The sequence below is a fragment of the Martes martes genome, assembly GCF_963455335.1.
Source record: "Martes martes genome assembly, chromosome: 4".
Classification (NCBI taxonomy): Eukaryota; Metazoa; Chordata; class Mammalia; order Carnivora; family Mustelidae; genus Martes; species Martes martes.
In genome coordinates this window covers 156689886-156711481 of record NC_137891.1, presented here as the reverse complement: position 1 = coordinate 156711481, position 21596 = coordinate 156689886, and the positions used below count along the sequence as shown (strand labels likewise).

Sequence of the window (21596 nt, the reverse complement as noted above, 5' to 3'; positions counted from 1 at the left end):
CCTTCCCTATACTCACATCCCTTTGTAAAGTGACTGCAGCAACTCCCATCAAGAGGGAGAGTTTATTTTTCCAACCCATGAATCCGGGCTGGACTTGTGACTGCTTTGGTCAAAACAATGTATTAGGAATGATGCTGTTTCAGCCCTTTCTCCCATACACAAAATTAAAGGGTCTCACTCAATTCTGCCCATAAAAATTCCATGTCAAAACACCTTCAAACACAATTTGACACTCTGGATCTATTAATGTCCTCTTCCAACAAATTCATTGGTTCTTACTGTATGTTAGGCCATGTATTAGATACTAGGGTTACAAAGACAAAATACAATCATTGTCTTCATATAACTTACAGTCCAAAGTAATAAAGGGTTATAGACATTATCTAGAAATCTCTACAGTATATAGGAGACCACAAAGGAAAAACAGTCAGTTTGGCCTAGTGCAAAGAGGGTCAGGAGAAGCTTCATAGAGAAGTAATATAGAATTTAGTCTTGAAAGAGAAGAACTTAGTCTTGAAAGAGCGGGTATTTCGCCAGGTAGAGAAGGGTAACTGGCTGAAGGAATGCTAGGAATGATGATAACAAAAGAACAGAGGTGTGAATAAGAATGCAGAAGTCAGGGAACTACAAGCAACTCTCCATTATAGGGCAGGGTGTTGGGTAGGGGTTGTAATGGAGAACGGTGAGATGTAAGGCTAAAAGGAGTATACATGGTTAGATGACAAAGGCCCTTTAGGAATTTGTGCCTTATTTTATAAGCTCTGTGTTTACAGGTGTAGAGGGAAAGTAGTAGTAGAAAGCAAAGTTGAAAATTTGGGAGAGTGCTAGAAAAACTCATAGAGCAAGGTTCCAAGGGAAACAGAGGAGAATGGGGTGAAAGGCATAAGTGACTGAATGGGGTGAAAGGCATAAGTTCTTCCTCTAAGGCTGGAGAAAAGAAAGTGAACGTGGGTCTAAGTAAAGATAAAATTATAGGTAGGGGTAGGTAGTAGGCTGGGGAAATCAGGATCTGTTAGCCAGGATTTTCTCTCAGGAGGAGGAGGAGGCAAGTAATTTTCTAAGACAGAAAGGTGGTGATGGTTGAGAGTACCTGCTAAGAGAAGTGGAAGGGTTGGTCCAGGAGAAGTGTAAGAATGCAGAGTGGTTTTAAGGGTTCAGCTAAGATTGGAACCATGAATTTACAGTGGTGGCAATTTATAACATTGCATAGTATTTTTCCTGAAGACCTGAATGAAACAGATGTAGGAATAGACAAAATAGAGTAATCCAAAGTTGAGGGTTATGAGGGCAGATATAGCAAAAGGACAGTGAGTGAGCATATGGAGGGAAATGCCTGAAGTTGCACACCACAGGATCTAGACTAGATAAAGGAGGAAATGAGGGAGAGAAGGAGGAAAAAGAGAAAGAGGGAGGGAGAGAGGGAGAAAGGGAATGGAGGAACTGAAAGATATAGAGACTGAAATGAAGGAAACAGTTTTCCAGGTAAAGATGGCAGAATAAACACAGGCATTAAGCCCTATTCCTTTTTTTTTTTTTAAGATTTAAAAAATTTGTTTACTTGAGAGAGAGAGAGAGCATGAGTGGCAGGGAGGGGCAGAGGGAGAGGCAGAAGGAGACTCCCCACTGAGCAGGGAGACAGCCGATGTGGGATGTAGGGCGTGGGGCGTGGGGCATGGGGCTTACTCCCAGGATCCCAGGATCCCAGAATCCCAAGATCTCAGGATCACAACCTGAGCCGAAGGCAGATGCTTCACCAACTGAAGTACCCAGGGACTCAAGCTTTACTCCTTTCGAAACCGCATTAAAGTGACAGTAAAGGGTTTCTGTTGTTGTCCTCATTGTTTTTTGAAAGGGTATAAACTCCAAGGACATAGATTAGGAGATGTGAATATAGTGAAACACTTTGGAAGGTGGAAAGCAGAAGGATGGTGGTGGCAGATTCAGCACATCTAAGGAAAGCTGAATCCCAAGCCAGCCATAAGGAAAGCTGAGGAGCAAGCTGATTTGTACTGCGGAAGCCCTGAAATGGTCAGGAATTGGCAGCACTGCTTTTACCCACCGAGAAAGGAGCCTGGAATATTTTTCTCTGTAGCCTGTAGTCAGTCCAAAAGAAAAGGCTTAAGGTTACAGACATGATGGTTCTTTTACAAATAACCTATCTATATCACTTTATAGAAGTGAAAGTTAAAAGTACAAAGGAGGAGGTGCCTGGGTGGCTCAGTGGGTTAAGCCCCTGCTTTCGGCTCAGGTCATGATCTCAGGGTCCTGGGATAGAGCCCCACATTGGGCTCTCTGCTCAGCGGGAAGCCTGCTTCTCCCCCTCTCTCTGCCTGCCTCTCTGCCTACTTGTGATCTCTCTCTCTGTCAAATAAATAAATAAAATCTTAAAAAAAAAAAAAAAGTAAAAAGGAGTAAGACAAAGAGTCTCAGTGCTTAGGCTGGTCAAGATACCTTGGGGAAGTTTCTTGATTCTGATGTCCACAAGTCCCTCCGCAACCCTCCCCACAAAAAGCTGCAAATTAGAGAAGTACTTTAGGAATTATGGCTCACTAGTAGCGTTGGGGATACCAATTTAGATACATAGTATTTCAAGACTTTCCATACCTTTGGGAAAATAATCAAGAGCATAAACTAATTTCTCATCATCTGGAGTCCCAGAAATACAGACCTGGCCATGCATGATCGTTGAGGTTTTGACATAAGTCCTTTTCTTTCCAGATATAAATGTCTAAACTTAAACAAGATGAATGTGTAAACATTTTTTTCTTAAGATTTTATTTATTTATTTGATAGACAGAAACCACAAGTAGGCAGAGCAGGCAGAGAGAGAGGAGGAAGCAGGCTCCCTGCTGAGCAGAGAGCCCGATGCGGGACTCGATCCCAGGACCCTGGGATCATGACCTGAGCCGAAAGCAGAGGCTTTAACCCACTGAGCCACCCAGGTTCCCGAATGTGTAAACATTTTATTCCATTTAAAAGATATCCTTTAGAAGCTTGCTTTAATATTATCATTACCCTTCCAGTAAAAAACCTTGACTAGTACTCAAAACAACATAACACTGGAGAAAAGCTACATGACTTTCTTATTAAATATTTGGCACAAACACCTTTTACTTATGAATTATTAAAAACACATGTCTTTCAGAAATAAAACGGGAATTTTAGAGCTGGGGGGTGCATCTTTAAAGAAAAACTAAGCCAGGGGCGCCTGGGTGGCTCAGTGGATTAAGCCTCTGCCTTCGGCTCAGGTCATGGTCCCAGGGTCCTGGGATCGAGCCCCGCATCGGGCTTTCTGCTCAGCGGGGAGTCTGCTTCCTCCTCTCTCTCTCTCTGCCTGCCTCTCTGTTTACTTGTGATCTCTGACTGTCAAATAAATAAATAAAAATTAAAAAAAAAAAAACTAAGCCAATTTCAGTTAGAGAAACTGAGGTTTAGAGAAGCAAAGTTACTTGCTCAATATTATATAGCTGGTTTGTCTCCAAACTAAATTCCAAAACCTCTAGACTTTCAATTTCCAGTGTATGTTCTTTCTACCAGCAACACTCTCTTCAACTAAGAGAGTGTTGCACTGTAGATGAGTTAGGCATCAACTAATGCCTAAATCACAAATGCATCAATCTGACATGTCCAAAAGGTGTTGCACTGTCTTCAAATCCACTGAGGTTGTAGAATTTGGGGCCACTGGAGTGAAGTTACCAGTATTGTCTGATGATTAAGCAGCTTGCTGGGAGACTGCCGTGTACCTGACTACAGGGATAGCAGGAGTCCTACTTCAGCATATGTCTTATAATATTTCCCTTTTCAGTACCAAATATGCCTGAGGTTCTCAAAACAGAACACTCTCTTTGCAATCAGGGAAACACTTCCTCCTCTCTCAGAAAGGGAGAAAACAAGAGATGTACATTCCATTATCATTGTTTCTTTCTCCCACAAGCAGTATGAAAAGTTAGAAAACTTTAAAATAAGAGGTTTCAGGCTCTCTTATATACACAAAGGTTTTTTCCAAGATAAGTTTGGTGTCTGCCCAATAGGAACCACCCCTGCCTTTGGAAATTCAGTTAAAAAAAAAAAGGAAGTATCATATTCTCATATTCAAAAGTGCTTGAAAATCTGAATTTAATTAGTTTTTACCCACCATCTCTGAGGCCCGGAAGAGCACAATACCCTAGAGGGTCATAGGAATGGGGGCAAGAACATTTTTACTGCTCATTTATCTAGCCAGCTGCCCTATTATAACTACAAACCAAAGATCCTGAATCACTGGAGAGTCAATTACAAGTTAGAAGTTAGAAGAATGGAGGGGAAAAATCTGCCAACGACCAAAAGAAAAAACAACAAAAAAGCCCCACCAGATCTGCCACCCTCCCCCCGCCCCGCCAAAACCAACCAGAAAGTGTTCTAGGAAACTAATGTTAATGACCCCAGCGCTTACCCAAGGTCCCCAACTTAGCAGCTATGAGGGAAAAACAGATTGCCATCTGCTCTTCATTTTCACCTTACCTCTGGCTACTTTCTTCTTTGCTCCTATCATGCCCAAACCTTGCTCTCCGTTGGCCAAGACCACTAGCATGAGGCATTTACTAACAGTCCACCATATGGAGCCATCAGCTAGTTCCCAGGGAGGTGAAGAGAAAGCAGGGGACAGTCTCCGCCTTCTAGTTGTAATTACAAAAACATATGACTAGCTTCTAAGAACTTAATGTCTTAGCCTGCCAACTCTAATATAGAGCAAAGCATAAACTTTAGTGCTTGATGGATGCGTAGATGAGTCAGGTCCCTTGTTTCACATCATAATAGATAATCACAGTTCTCTCTGCATTCCAAAGGACACAATCCCTTGACTCTTTGGAGCCTTGTGAATTTAGCAATGCAACACTGTGATAACTTTTTAGGTCTTATACCTTAAATCTACCCTGCATACTGCTGTCAGATTATCTTTCCAGAATCCTGAATTTGCATCATTTCCCTTCACCAAAAGTCTTTAATAATTCCCCAGTGTTCAAGGCCCTCTGTTATCATACCGATGTAACTTCTCAGTCTTATCTCCTAGTATTCCCCAACCGGGGTCCTCAATTTGGGTCAGACTGTACTTAAAGAAATGCTGCATACCCTGTTCCCCATACATTTGCTCATAGGATTCTCCTCACACAGGATCCAGCTTCCTATGTCCCTTTCCGTACCTGATCTATATCCATCCTTCAGGTCCAAATTATTCTCTTAGATTTTCCTGACCACCTTAACCCCTAGGGATTGCTACCTCCTCTAAATTCTTAGAACCCTGCTGGCCATTACTGTTCAATATCTGATCTAGTTTGTTATTGTGTGTTAGCCTTTTTTTAAAAAAGATTTTTAGAGAGAGAGAGCGCATGTGTTCCTGAATGGGGGTGAGGGGCAGAGAGAGAATCCCGCTGAGCGTGGAGCCCACTGACACAGAGCCTGATCTCACCACCCATGATCATGACCTGAGCTGAAATCAAGAACCTGATGCTCAACTGCTCAACTGAGTCACCCAGACACCTCTGTTTATTAGCCTTTTATATGCATAATCTTATCTTCCACCGAGGTGAATGAATTCTTTGAGATTGTCTCCTGTCTCCACGATTCCCTTAAATACTAAAACAGTGATCTGACCAGAGGAGGAAACTCGATAAACATTCGTCAGTTGAAAAATGTGTTCCTGAAAAACAGAAAGGATGAGCTAATGGAAAAGGCCCAGCTCTGTCCCTAATTAGATAAATGATATGAAACAAAGCCTTCTTCTTCTGGCTTTCAGCGGCGTTATCTGAAATATAGGTGACTGGACTAAATGACATTCTAGCTGTGGCAGTCTACGATGTGATCTCACAACTAAGATCATATTTTCAATGCATTAAGAAATATTATTTAATCGTATCTTATGGTGAGCTTTTCTAAAATACAAAGAACCCCCTCTGTTTCCTCAAAACTTGATTTTGATAAATGAACTTAGAAAAAAAAATCCATAACAAACCCCTTCTTTTTTTTAAAGAAAGAATTCCAGATTCAGTCAGCTATATCTTGACTAAGAAATAAGCTGTCTTAACAAGGTACCATCATAGCTATTCTTTATAGAGAAAAAAAAGACCTCCAGTGGGGCTGGCAGACTACAGCCTGCCAGTTGGATGGCACTGATGTCTGTTTTTGTAGATAAAGTATTACTGGAACACAGCCACGCTCATTTGTTACATATCTTAGGATGCTTTTGTGTTACAACAGCAGAGCTGAAGAAACGTTAACACCATATGGTCTGCAAAGTCTAAAATATTTACAATTTGCCCTTACAGAAAAAGTCTGCCAATCCTTGTTTTATACTCAACATTTATCACAAAGTGCCAAAGCCCTAGATTACAGACCCTTAATCACAATTGGTCACTAGGTGATTTCCTGCTAATTTGTTCAACAAATATTAATCAATCGGAATTTTTGATTTCTTTTTTTTTTTTTTAAGATTTTATTTATTTATTTATTTGACAGAGAGAGCGAGAGAGCAAACACAAGCAGGGGGAGTGAGAGAGGGAGAAGCAGGCTTCCCGTGGAACAGGGAGCCCGATGTGGGGCTCGATTCCAGGACCCTGGGACCATGACCCGAGCTGAAGGCAGATGCTTAAGGACTGAGCCACCCAGGCACCCCTAGAATTCTTAATAAATTTCTAAAGGTTGAACGTGAGCTGGCATGGGAAGATACCATCCCAGGAACCACTTTGCACCTATTTTTCTCACACAGAACTGCATACTACAAAGAGTAAATTTTACTGTATATAAATGACACCTCAATGAACTGAACTTAAAATAATCAGGTTCTAGATCATTAGAAACAATCTAAATATCCAGCACTGGGTATATTTAGATAAATGATGGTATATGTATATACTATTCATATGACAGATAATTATACAGCTATTGAGAACCACGTTAAAAAACTAAGAGGATTGTGATAGTCAGGATAATGGCCCCTCAAAGATGTCCACTTTGGAACCTGTGAAGGGACTTTGCAGGCACAATTAAGTTAAAAGTTCTGGAGATGGATAGATTATCCTAAATAATCCTGGTGGGCCCAATATAATTACCAGGGTATTTATGAGAGGAAGACAAATAGTTGACTACTTTTTTATTTTTTTAAGATTTTATTTATTTATTTGAGAGGGTGCACACATGGGTGTGGGGGAGGAGAAGAGGGGAAGCAAGAAGCAGAAAACATCCCTCCCTTGCCCCCAGCAGGGAGCCCAGTGCAGGGCTTAATCCCAGGACCATGAGATCATGACCTGAGCCAAAGGAAGACAGTTAACCAACTGAGCCACCCAGGTACCCCACTGACTAAGTACCTTTTAACTGTTATGTCCAGAATTATCTAGCCCTGAGTGCTCAAATGCCAGCAACATCATTGGGTCTGACTGCAACACCACAAATCTAGTGGGCTACCATTTGAATATTCTAGGGTTTATTTGGTTTTGCAAACATGTCTACAGTGTTGGACAGATGCTGCCTACACTAGCTGGAGCCTTCTCCTTGAGGTATGGCTATGGCCTGCATCCCCTAAGGAATAAGAATCAGCTCTAAGCAGAAGTTTCAGGGGTTTGATTCACTTTCATAATGCTCCTATTTATTTCTGGGGTGCTGGAAAATTCCTTTAGACTCTGACAGAATGCCTATCCCTTTATGAAATATTTATGGAGAGGAGAGTAGTGCTATTGGGCCACAAACTGTTAAGTTGAAGAGGAGTGGGTTTTGAATGCTGGTACACTACCATCATCCAAGAAGCTTTTAAAAATGCTCATCCTGGGGCGCCTGGGTGGTTCAGTGGGTTAAGCCTCTGCTTTCAGCTCAGCTCATCATCTCAGGGTCCTGGGATCGAGCCCCGCATCGGGCTCTCTGCTCAGCAAGGAGCCTGCTTCCCCCCCCCCCCCCCCGCCTACTTATTATCTCTCTCTGCCAAATAAGTAAGTAAAATCTTTAAAAAAATAAAAATAAAAATGCCTGTCCTCTGCCAGACCAATTAAGTAAGAATCTCTAGGGGTGGGTCTCAGCCATTAGCATTTTTAAAAATGTTCCCCGGTTCAGAACGATTGGTCTTGTGAGAAGAGCAGACAAGAAATCAGTGCTTACTATAGTGAAGTTGGAAAGACTGACTGAAAGGATATATATTTTTTGGTACATCCTCAGTCAGGAGTTATAAGAGGCATGCAGATTATTAGATAACATTCATCACAGTTTTAATACATGCAGAGGCCACTGCATCAGGTTTCCTTCCTGAGAAAGAAAACAATTTAACAATCCAGGCAGTTTAATTTTACAGTTGTAAAAACGATCATCCCAAGGGTGAGAAAATTTGCTTTACCAGGTGGTAGCAAATCACGGGGAAAACCATTATTGTGTGTTGAAGGCTGGATTCTCAAGAGGTGAGCTGAGACAGTATTTGGGGGACAAGATGTTTATTAGGGATCAATACCTGTGAAAGGAAGAGGAGGAAGCAAGACTGGGCAGAGGCAAACTGAATTGAGATGCAGGTTCTACAAAGCCCCAGCCAACCTGGCAGGGAGTTCAGGAGCAAGTATTGCCTATCAGAGTGAGCGGGCCTTTACACGCATCCTTCATTTAGTCTTGGGATGCAGGCTGCCCGCAGCAAGGGTATGACCTTGGGCAATGTGGCTCTTAAAGATGAGGGAGATCCTGAAGATAACAACTAGAGGCTGTGTGCTAACTACACTCCTTACAGATGAGCAGCAAATCCTTCTTTGAAGGGGTACCTGAGCATTTTACCTCTATGTCTATCACATCACACTATAACAATGAATACTGTGGGTCAAGGGGCGGTTCCTTTTCTCAATAATTCATTCTAACCCAGGCCTCTCTCCCGTGAAACACAAGAAAGAAAATTATGAGACTGTTTGTTGCCAATGTTTAAACAACAAAAACCTTACAAGTTTAGTAAGACCATACGATGACTGCCCATTTCCTTCATGTTTCTGACTGAGCTGACAGTTTGTCCAAGATCTTAGCAAAGGCATCCAGCTAAGACAGGATGCATCCCACATATACAGCCACGTGACTTTCCCAACTTCCAAGATATGCGGGGAGCAAACTGAGGCGCAAAGGAAAGGAGTTGTGCTATATAAGCACATTATTTTTTTCCCCTCCAAGATGTCTTTCAACTTCATTGTTTCTGAAAGACTCTTGATCCAAAGCCTAGAGATTGAGAATTTTATTGGTCATCTATAGTTATATAACAAATTACCTCAAACTCAGAGGCTTAAAATAACAAACTATTATCTCAGTGTTTGGAATCGGGGAGTGGTTTCATGGTTCTGACTCAGGTTCTCTCATGAGGCTGCAGTCAAGCTGCTGGCCAAGGGCTGCAGTCAACTCAAGGCTGACTGGAGGAGAAGCTGCTTTCAACATGGCTGCTGACAAGTCTCAGAATATCTGCTTCCAAGCTCACTACTGTGGTTGCCGGCAGTTCCTCACCACATGGGTTTCTCCATAACCTGCCTGAATGTTCTCATGACATGGCAGCTAGCTGTCAAGAAGTTATTTTTTTCCCCCAAAAAGGGCTCATAGATGCCATATTTTTGAGTCCTTTCATGTTTGAGAATGTCTTCCTGATGCCTTTATATTTATTTTTTTTAAAGAATTTATTTATTTATTTGACAGACAGAGATCACAAGTAGGCAGAGAGGCAGGCAGAGAGAGAGGAGGAAGCAGGCTCCCTGCTGAGCAGAGAGCCTGATTCAGGGCTCGATCCCAGCACCCTGGGATCATGACCAGAGCCGAAAGCAGAGGCTTTAACCCACTGAGCCACCCAGGCGCCCCTTATTTATCTTTTAAAAAAGATTTTACTTGTTTATTTGAAAGAGAGAGCACGCACGTGTGCTTCTGGCCAAATTTTCTTAGAACATACAATACTCTTAAAATTTGTTGGAGATTCTTTTTAAAATATTTAATTTCTTTATTTGAGAGAGAAAGAGTTAGAGAGAGCATGAGTGGGGGAGAGGCAGAGGGAGAAGCAGGCTCTCTGCTGAGCAGGGAGCCTGACGCAAGGCTGGATCCCAGGACCCTGGGATCATGACCTGAGCTGAAGGCAGACGCGTAACTGACTGAGCCACCCAGGTGCCCCATAAAACTTGCAGATTCTTAAGATGGGCAGATTTTTACTTGATTCAGGAATTTTTATTGTATATTATCTTGTTTTTAATTTAATTAAAATTACATATGCACATACTTTATGTAAGTAAGGTTAAATAGTTTCTTGAGGCTTACAAAGAAAAATTTCAGTCCTCTATTCCCTCCCCTCCCCATTTTCTGTTCCCCAGAAGCACCCATTTTCAATTATTTTAGTGGATCCATTTAGTATTTATATCTGTATTTCTAGTAACATTTTAATATTGATATTCCTTAGTTTTTCCACTTCAGACATTATCTGTTGATTTCCCACTATGGAAGATGAGGATTTAGCTTTCTTTCATGACCAGCCCTACCCTTACCACATACACCCATACTTCCTGTACCTTTTACCTCCCTAATTTTACTGTTTTGGTTAGTTCAATAATTGAAGTTTGTTATTATAGCTATTAACTATCAAAGAGGAAGTTTATCTCTCTTATCTTCCCTTGTGTCTCCAATACACTAACCCTCCCTGTCATCATTCCAAAGTAATTATCATGATTTTGGTTAGATCAAGTCAGTGATTACATTATGATGCATATATAAACATAAGTTACAGCTGAAACATTCAGTAACTAATGGTTAACTTTTTTCCTGCATATTTTTGTTTGCCTTGGTATTACTGTTTTCTCCCATTTCTTAGTTTTCCAGATACTTATCAATAATTCAACCCCAAACTAACCACCAAGTGCTCAAAACTCCTCTCAAAATGTTGAGACACACCAAGTATTCTGCCATTTTTGTCAGAAGAAATATATGAGTATCCTGAGGGAATTATTCCCAAAGCTTTCTGACCTATTCCAATCTGGTCTGATTGCCATCTATACCCAGAGCGAAGGTGTTATCCTGGAATCGCCTTTATCATCATCCTGGGGATTCTTTTTCCTATAATCCCATGTCTTTCTTTCTTAGATTATGCCAGGGTTTTGGTGTTATAAATTCTCTAGCAGCTTTCTGAAAACAGATGCTTGGAAAGCAACTGTCTGTAAAATGCTTATTCTACTTTCATAGTTGATTGTTTGACTACATATAGATTTAAGAATTTTGAAAGCTGTCCTCCATTGTTTTATAGTTTCTAGTGCTGCTGCTGTTAAAAGTTCAAAGCTGTTTTAGTTCCTTTATGTATGATATCTCCCCTCCCATCTAGAAGCTTGTTGGATCTTCTCTTTGACATCAGTGTTACAACAGTAAAATGTTCTCACATTTCACAATGACAACCTTAGTATGTTTCTTTTTTTTTTTTTTTAAAGATTTTATTTATTTATTTGACAGACACAAGTAGGCAGAGAGGCAGGCAGAGAGAGAGAGGAGGAAGCAGGCTCCCTGCTGAGCAGAGAGCCCGATGCGGGGCTCGATCCCAGGACCCTGGGATCATGACCTGAGCCGAAGGCAGAGGCTTTAACCCACTGAGCCACCCAGGCGCCCCAGTATGTTTCTTTTCATGCATTCTGCTGGGCACTGTTTCCTTTCAGTCTAGAAACTCAGCTCCTTTCGTTCTGAGAAATGTTTTTATATTTCTTCATTGATGCTATCTCCCCTCTCCATTTTCTCTCTTTTCCTGGAACTCCTAATATCAAATGTTGGACCTCCTAGGTTGCTCCTTTAGTTTTCTTATTATTTTTTTTATCAATCTGTTGTTTTATTTTGCTTTGTGAGACATTTTTCAAAACTTTCCCAAAATTTTCAACCTTTCTATTGAGTTTTTCATTTTTACCATTAGCACTTTCTTCTTCTCTAAATGCTCCCCTTAAAAAAAATTTTTTTAGTATACTTGACCACAATGTAGTAATTCAACATCTCTATACCTTATGCTAGCTTCACCACCAGTGCAGCTACCAAAGAATGCTATTACAGTATCATTGACTATATGTTCCCTAAGCTGTACCCTTCATTTCCATGATTTATTCATTCCATAACTGGAAGCCTGTATCTCCCACTCCCCTTTACCCATTTTGCTCAACCCTTCACTCTCCTTCCCTCTGGCAACCATCAGTTTGTTCTCTGTATTTACAGCTCTGATTCTGCTTTTTTGTTTTTTATTTGTTTCATTTTTTAGATTCCATATGTAAGCAAAATATATGGCATTTGTCTTTCTCAGTCTGACTTACTTCACTTAGCATAAACCCTCTAGGTCCATTCATGGTGTTGCAAATGGCAAGATCTCACCTTTTTAATGGCTGCATAATATTCGAGTGTGTGTGTGTGTGTGTGTGTGTGTGTGTGTGTGTGTACACACACATACCACAACTCCTTTATACATTCATCTATTGATGGACACCTAGGTTTCCTCCATATCTTGGCTATTGTAAATGATGCTGCAATAAACATAGGGGTGTATATGCCTTTTCAAATCAGTGTTTTCATTTTCTTTGGATAAATAGCAAATAGAGAATTACTGGATCACATGGTATTTCTATTTTTAAGTTTTTGAGGAACCTCCATCCTGTTTTTCACAGTGGCTGTACCAATTTATATCCCCACCAACAGTGCATGAGGGTTTCTTTTTCTCCGTATTCTCACCAACACTTGTTGTTTCTTGTCTTTTTTATTTTAGCCATTCTGCCAGGTGTAAGGTGATAGCTCATTGTGGGTTTGCTTTTTTTAAAAAATATTTTATTTATTTATTTGGAAGAGAGAGAGAGCATGAGTGGGAGGAAGGACAGATGGAGAGGGAGAGGGACAAACAGACTCCCTACTAAATGGGGAGCCTGACATAGGCTTGATCCCAGGACCCTGAGATCAAGACCCTGAGGTGAAGTCAGTCACTTAACTGACTGAGCCACCCAAGGTGCCTGCTCACTGTGGTTTTGATTTGCATTTCCCTGATGATGAGTGATGCTGAACATCTCTTTATGTGTCTGCTGGCTGTCTGTCTGTCTTCTTTGGAAATATGTCTATTCAGGTCTTCTGTCCACTTTTAAGTCAGATTTTTGTGGTTTTTTTGGTGTTGAGTAGTCTAGTTCTTTTCAAAGATTTATTTATTTGAGAGAGAGTGAGAACAAGCATGTACACATGTTGGGTCAGGGGTAGAGGGAGAGAATCTCAAGCAGATTCCCTCCTAAGCATGGAGCCCAACATGGGGCTTGATCCCACGAAACATGAGATCATGACCTGAGCAGAAACCAAGAGTTGGATGTTTAACTGACTGAGTCACCCAGGCACCCCGGATAAGTTCTTTATATATATATATATTTTGGATATTAACCTCTTATTGGATATATCGTTTGCAAATATCTTCTCCCATTCAGTGGGCTGCCTTTTTGTTTTGTTGATGGTTTTCTTTTTCTGGGCAAAAGTTTTTTACTGCAATGTAGTCCCAATAGTTTATTTTTGTTCTTGTTTTCCTTGCCTTAGGAGACATACAGAAAAATGCTGTTATGGTCAATGTCAGATAAATTATTGCCTGTGTTCTCTTCTAGGATTTTCATATTTTCAGGTCTCACATTTAGTCTTTAATCCACTTTGAGCTTATTTTTGTGTATGATGTTAGAAAGTGGTCTAGTTTCATTCTTTTGTATGCAGCTGTCCAGTTTTCTCAGCACCATTTATCGAAGAGACCGTCTTTTCTATACTGTATATTCTTGGCTCCTTTGTCATAAGTTAATTGTCCACATAAATCATGGGTTTATTTCTGGGCTCTCTATTCTGTTCCACTGATCTCCATGTCTATTTCTGTGCCACTAAATGCTCCCTTTTTAATATAGCATTCTGCTTTTGGGTTCATGAATGCAGTATTCTCTCATCTCTCAATGAGGGCAAAGATTTTGGTGTGCTTTGTTTGCTGCTGTATTTCTATCTCCTAGGATAGTGATATTCAGATGCTCAAATATTAGTGAATCTTTCTGAGTAATGTTACTTTGGAAGTTTTCTTCTCTCTGAACAATTTCTATTGGGTTTTCTGCCAGCTTGGATTTTTTTTCTGTTTGTTCCAGCCCCTACATCTTGTAATCCCTGTTTCTTTTTTATCTAAATTTAAGAGTGGCACAATAAATATTTCACTGTGAACACCCAATATGTGGTGAGCTTTGTCAGCTTTGAAGTTCAAGGTAGGATGACCCAAGAAATGGGTTTTCCGGTGGGGATTCCCTGATGTCTATGTCTTTAGGTCTCCTCTTGGACTGTCTTTTACCACAGAGAAGAATCTTCTAACGTCCTTGCTTGACAGATACAAGCTTGGCTGCTGGTATATAGAAGCTAAGTGGGAGACAGAAGCTAAAGACCTCAGGACATATGTTCACTTTTTTTTTGGTATGGTACCCCCCATTTTTTGTATGGTACCTCTAACCTCATTCATGCCTAATGCCCCAATCCAGAGATCTACTTTACCCTCTTCCAAGAATAAATCTTATGAGGTTTGGTGAGGAGGAAATTTGAGCATCTATCTACAGTTTGGACAAATTTTCAAGTAATCCAGTTTTTAGCTTCACTTTTGGATATACTCGGTACTGCTGAATCTTGACTACTTAGAGTTTTGTAGAGTAAATCAGTCTGCAGTTCAGCTTCACCCACTGCTGGCTTAGCATTCAGCTTTCTCAGGTACGTTCAACTGTCCTGTTTTCCTGTTTCTAAACTGTTGTTGCTTTTTCGTTTTTAATCTTCTTTAGTCTTCTGGATTTATCCCTCTCTAAAATCTCCATATTGCTCTTTTAGTGGGATTTCAGAAGTCATCATATTTACTTAGCCCTTCTATCTTTTTATTAAAAGCTTTAAACTAGTTTACCAAGAAGGCCTTGTATCTTTGACTACAGCCTTTGGCCACATGTTTAGTTCTCTTTTTCAGAGATATTAATTTATTGAGTCATCTTTGTCTTTTTTTTTCCTATTAGATTTGCTATAATTTTTAATCATTTATTTTTTCATCAAAATCACTAAATACCTCAAGCCTTTCCTCTATGTCAATAATTTGATTTTCAGCAGTATCTGTTGTGTTCTTTGCTATTTTAATTAGTTCTCAACTTATCTTCTTAGTTCTATAATATCTTCTTTTATCTCATGTTGTTTTATCACCTCATCACCAAACTTTTATTTATTAAATTCACATTTTGATGAGTTGTTTTATAGCTGTATAGTACAGGAAATTCTAGTCATTGAATTGTGTTTTTTTCAGGATACATTGTCTTTTTAGAGCATTTTTCTTGCTTTCATTTGTTTGCTGTATGTTTGCGTAGTTGACATACTGATTCTTTTGGTCTTGTTCATGCTTGTTTTATTTAGATATGATATGGATGAGTTCTTACCTCTCATCCTCCTGTATCTGAGACCAACCATTATGTGTGGTGGTAATTTTTTTTCCTTTTTGTTTATATTGAAGTATAGTAGATACACAATGTTACATTAGTTTCATGTGTACAACACTGTGATTTGACACTTTATGCTATGCTCACCAGAAGTGTAGCTACTATCTGTCACTATACAATGCTATTATAACACTATTGACTAAACTCCCTGTGTTGAATCTTTCATACCTGTGACTTACTCATCCCATTAACTTGAGGCCTGTGCCTTCTACCCTCCTTTACCTCTTTTTGCCCATCCCCACTTTCCTCCCCTCTGGCTACTACCAGTTTGTTCTCTTTATTTATGGGTCTGTTTCTGTTTTTTTTTTTTTTTAATTTTCTTTGAAAAAAGGATTTGATTTTATTTTATTTACTAGAGAGAGAGAGAGAGTGAGCAAGGAGGAGAAGCAGAGGGACAGGGAGAAGTAGACTCCCCACTAAGTAAGGAGCCCCATGTAGGGATCGATCCCAGGCCCTGGGGATCATGACCTCAGCTGATGACAGATGCCCAACAAACTGAGCCACCCAGGTGCCCCACCACATCTTCTTTATCCATTCATCTATCAGTGGACACAGGTTGCTTCTATATCCACTATAAATAATGCTGCAATAAACATAAATGCACATATCTTTTCAAATTTTTGTTTTTGTTTTCTTCGGACAAATGCTCGGTAGTGCTGCTTATTTTGTATTCTGTGTACTTTTCTATGGCTTCAGGGAATGTAGAAGGAACACAGGGAACACAGCTAAGGAACTGCAGAATCTCTATTAAAATATTTTTCTTTCTTGAGATTCTGTTATATATTCTTGTTTCATTCCACATAATTAAGGGGTATATTCTATTCCTATGGAGGAATATCTTCCAGCTTTCTACTACATCACCTATTCATTTGTAGGCTTGAGCTTTTGTTTCTGTTAAAGAGTCAGCCTCATCGTTCATTTTCTCTGCCTCATCATTTACTTGCAAGTAGTTATTCCCACTGCTCCTCAGTCAGAAGAAGATAGAAGTACAGATATGTGTTCAGTTTGCTTCTTTCCAGCTTTGGAGCTATTAGTGAGAATTTGCAGGATTTCATTAGTATTTCAGTATGGCTTTTGGTGAGCGGTGATAGGGTGGAGTTGGGAGCCTACCTTTATTCCTTTGTTTCTTTCTTCTTCTTCCTTTTTTTTTTGAAGATTTTATTTATTTGACAGACAGAGATCACGAGTAGGCAGAGAGGCAGGCAGAGAGAGAGAGGGGAAGCAGGCTCCCCGCCGAGCAGAGAGCCCAATACAGGGCTCGATCCCAGGACCCCGGGATCATGACCGGAGCCGAAGGCAGAGGCCTTAACCCACTGAGCCACCCAGGCGCCCCTCTTTTTTTTTTTTTTTTTTAAAAGATTTTTTTTGTTTATATGAGAGAGAGAGCGAGAGCATGAGCAGGGGGAGGTGCAGAGGGAAAAGGAGGCTCCCTGATGAGCAGGGAGCCTGATCTAGGACCCTGGGATCATAACCTGAGCCAAAGGCAGACGCTTAACAGACTGAGTCACCCAGGTGCCCCTATTCCTTTCTGTTTCTTGTCAGAATCTTGTTTCTTTCCTTGACCACCAGTTTTTAAGTTTTATTATATTTAATTATCTTACTCTGCCATTATTGAAATTTCTGCCAGTTTTATTTATTTGGTAAAAAGATTTTATTTATTTATTTTTCAGAGAGAAAGGGAGACAGTGTGAATGCACACGCACAGGGATTGGGTGTGGGAGCAGCAGGCAGAGGGAGAAGGAGGCTTCCCGCTGAGTAAGGAGCCCAGTGTGGGACTCCTGGGATCATGATCTGAGCCAAAGGCAGACGCTTAACTGACTGAGCTGCCCAGACATCCCTTTCTGCCAGTTTTATATTAATTGAGTTTTTCACATTTAATTAGGAACTAGTCAGTGGGAAGTTTGTGATGTAATCTGAAGCAACAAATTTTAATCTGGAAGTGATATTATGCATGTATTTTTCAAGCATTGTCTATTTGTTTAGAAATAATAATGTCTACTATTTTTTGACGACTTATTATGAAACAGGTATTAGGTTGTTTTACATACATTTATTCCCCACGCAGCCCTATTATTATCAAACCCATTTTTTTTTTTTTTAAAGATTTTATTTATTTATTTGTCAGAGAGGGAGAGAGAGCACAGGCAGACAGAGTGGCAGAGGGAGAAGCAGGCTCCCTGCGGAGCAAGGAGCCCGATGTGGGACTCGATCCCAGGACGCCGGGATCATGACCTGAGCCGAAGGCAGCCACTCAACCAACTGAGCCACCCAGGCGTCCCCAAACCCATTTTTATTGATGAGAAAACAAAGCCTCTAATACCGAACTCTAATCCATTGGGGTAATTGGGCTAGCTAAAGTTAGAATTTAATTTCATTTTCATTAAATTACATAATTTGAAATACGTCCCCTACCTCTGTTGTGCTAGACAGCAAAACAATAAGTAAGATACTTTTCTTTCCCAATTTACTCTTTTTACATTCATTTCATCCAGGCTTCAAACATTTTTGTTTGTTTGTTTTATTTTGTTTTGTTTTTAAGCAGCAAAATGGGTTTAATCAAGAATTACAGGGGAGCCTGGGTGGCTCAGTTGGTTAAGCCTCTGCCTTCGGCTCAGGTCATGATCCCAGGGTTCTGGAATCAAGCCCTACATCAGGCTCTCTGCTTGGCAGGGAGCCTGCTTCCCCCTATCTGCCTGCCTCTCTGCCTACTTGTGATCTCTCTCTCTGTCAAATAAATAAATAAAATAAATAAAATCTTAAAAAAAAAAAAGAATAACAGAGAACTGCAATCTGGGATAAAACCACAGACAAGTCGAACCCAGGCTCCAAAGTTTTTAAACTTCCCTGTGTATGTACTGGTATCAGACAGTACAGCTCTGAGTAGGGTGGCTTCTGATGAAAAAGTCCATACTGGGCAAGCACTCAATAAATGCTGATTAAAAAAGATGTGTGACTGGGTTGCCTATTTGTAGCCATTATGATGGCTACTATCAAAAAACAGAAAATAACAAGTGTTGACAAGGATATAGAGAAACTAGAACGTTTGTGCACTGTTGGTGTGATTGTAAAACAGCACAGTTACTATAGAAAACAGTAGAGAGGTTTCTCCAAACATTAAAACTAGAACTGTCATAGAATCTAGCAATCCCACTTCTGGGTGTATATCCAGAAGAATCCAAAGCAGGATCTTAAAGGGATATGTGCACACCCATGTTCACTGCAGCATTATTCACAATAGCCAAGAGGTGGAAATGACCCAAGTGTCTGCGGACAGATGAATATATTTAAAAAAAAAAAATGTGGCATGTCCACACAACGGAATATTATGTAGCCTTACAAAGGAAGGCATTCTGACACATGCTACAACATGGATGAACCCTGAGGATTTTATACTAAGTGAAATAAGCCAGTCAACAAAGGACAAATACTGCATAATTCTACTTATCTGAGGCATCTAACGTAAACAAATTAATAGAAACAGAGAGTCAAATGGCAGTTACCAGGAGCTAGGGACAGGAAAAAGGGAAGAGCTATTGTTCAACAGATGCAGAATTTCAGTTCTGCAAGATGAAAAAGTTCTGGAGATCTGTTTCACAACAATGTGAATATGTTTAACACTAGTGAACTGTACACTTAAAAGTGGATAAGATGGTAAATTTTATGTTGTGTGCTTACCACAATTAAAGAAAAGGAAGCTCCAGAACACTGTTAGAAAGACAGTCCTGTTCCCTCTTCTCCCCACAGCTGCTTTGCCCTACTGCTATGCAGGACTTGACTCTACCTTGGCAAAAAAGACACAGGGAAAAGCTAAGCTTGTGCGGTGAAGAAAAGCCTTCATCCCGTCTCATGGGAAAACAGTCACATACTTTTGTCAATTTCACACAGTATAATCTAGCTTTCATTCCTCCTTTCCCATCCACTGGGTGGTTTTATTTTGTTTTAAGACAAGGAGAACTGCCAGAAAGAAAACCCTAGGGCTTACTTGTGCAGGATGGATCCCTTAACGACCAGCTCTTCATCCAAGTCCGCTTCATTAGCCATGAAGAGCAGCCTCTTTCCAGTGCTGTCCACTCCGATGAAGTCACGTTGCTCCACTGCATCATACAAAAGAAGGGAAATCAAACAAAGCCATTTGCCCCTGCCTGCATGACGAAGTCAGGGGGACAGGGCACCTGCTCACAGTTCTCTTGGAACTAAATACAGGATTGTCATACAGCACATACCACAATGTTTAAAACATGACTAGTCAAAATGTTTTTGTATTGTTCTAAAGGATAGTGTTAGGTTAACTGGTGAAGTCTGAATAAGATCTGTAGATTAAAGTATTGTAGCAGTGTAATTTTCTGTTTTAACAGACTGTCCTTTCTGGGTGGCAGTGAGGGGTGGGGGACAGGATATACACCGATGTATTTAAAGGCAAAGGGAATCATACCTGCAACTTATTCTCAAATAGCTGAGAAAAATAATAATAGTATATGTAATATATTGTTTATACATATTATATATTGAAAGTATATCACAAGGAGAGTGAATGATAGAACAAATGTTAACATTTGGGGAATCTGGGTAAAGGATATATAAGTTCTCTACTAGTCTTGTAATCACTCTGTAAATGTGAAATTATCCCAAAAACTGAGAGTTAAGGAGGTGGTAGGTATGTTTGTTTGATTGTGGCAATCATTTCATAATCACGTCTACATATATCAAAACATCACTGCACACTTTAAACATACAGAATTTTTGTCAAAAATAAAAATCAAAAATAAAAGCCAAGGGGGTTATGGAGAGGGTGGTTGGGTTATAGACATTGGGGAGGTATGTGCTATGGTGAGTGTTGTGAAGTGTGTAAGCCTGATGATTCACAGACCTGTACCCCTGGGGCAAATAATATATTATATGTTAATGAAAAAAAGCCAAATAAGTGGATGGCCCATAAACTCATTACATGGCACAGAAGGACAGTATAAAAAGGAATTCTTTCTCTACAAATAACACCCGAGGTCTTCTCACTGTGGAAGTGGGAATAACATTATTTAAGAACATGTACGTTAATCAACATTAACCATATATCTATTATGCATTAGATTTTATGCTGTGTAAGAGAGCGCTGAAAGAAAACAAGGTGCCTATTTACTAATGTGGAGAGTTCTCTGGTAGATGGTGATGTTATAGGCTGTCGTATTATTGCTGTTTTCTGTTATATTTCTTTCCCTAACCAGATTATAAATTCTTCAAAGGCAGGCTTATGATTCCTTTATATCTCCTGTAACATCTAGTATAGTGTCAAGCACTTAATAAAAACTACTAACAGTATCTATCTATAGCTTACAAAAGCATTTTCACATAAAGGAAGCGTAGCATCATGATAAAGAAGAATGCCTCTGAGGCCTAACCACCTGGTATAAATCCTACTTACTAGCTGTATGTCTTTGAGCAAGATACTTTTCTATCCCTCAGTTTCATCTGCAAAATGTGTATCATAATAGTGTCTACCTCACACAGGCTTATTATGAGGATTAAATCAGTTAATATTTGCAAAGCTCTTATAACCTGTATAAGAGCTTAACTCAAACATTAAATAAAATGTTCATGTTTAAAAAAACTATACAAAATGCATACTCTCATTTGGTCCTCACAGCAATCAAATAAAGGAAGGATTTAATACCTCTTTGAAAAAGAAAAATATAGTTGAGCTCTAGAAAAATAATATTGTTTTTTTCTTCCTTTCTTTTTTTAAGCAGGCTCCATGCACAGTGTGGATCTCAATGTGGGGCTTGAACTCATGACCCTGAGATCAAGAGCCCGACGCTTAATCAACCAGGCTACTCAGGAGCCTCTAGAACCTCTAGTATTTCTAAAGATGAATTTGTCTGCCTCCTACTGACAGATAACAGTTACTACATAACTGAACATGGTTCACTGTTGGCTGCAACTGCCTGTATACCTAGAATCAAATGTATTACTCAAGTGTATAATGTGTTTAGCCCAGGTGCTTGAAAGCATTCTCTCCTTCAGATGGTTTCTGGTCATCTATTCATCTGTAGCATCTGAATCTAAATAGGGAAAAACTATCATAAAAAGTTATATGTTGGGGGGCGCCTGGGGGCTCAGTGGGTTAAAGCC

At 40.0% G+C, this 21596-nt stretch overlaps 1 protein-coding gene across 4 annotated transcripts in view; it reads right to left on the bottom strand.

Annotated features, from left to right (window-relative positions):
• The window catches only part of EIF2B3 (eukaryotic translation initiation factor 2B subunit gamma), a 126779-nt gene that overhangs the window by 53377 nt on the left and 51806 nt on the right, over nt 1-21596 (bottom strand). For all 4 annotated transcript variants that reach the window (XM_080800708.1, XM_080800707.1, XM_080800706.1 and 1 more), the window contains one exon: nt 19456-19567. In XM_080800708.1, coding sequence (XP_080656834.1) covers nt 19456-19567 — 112 coding nt within the window. The remainder of the gene's footprint in view (nt 1-19455; nt 19568-21596) is intronic.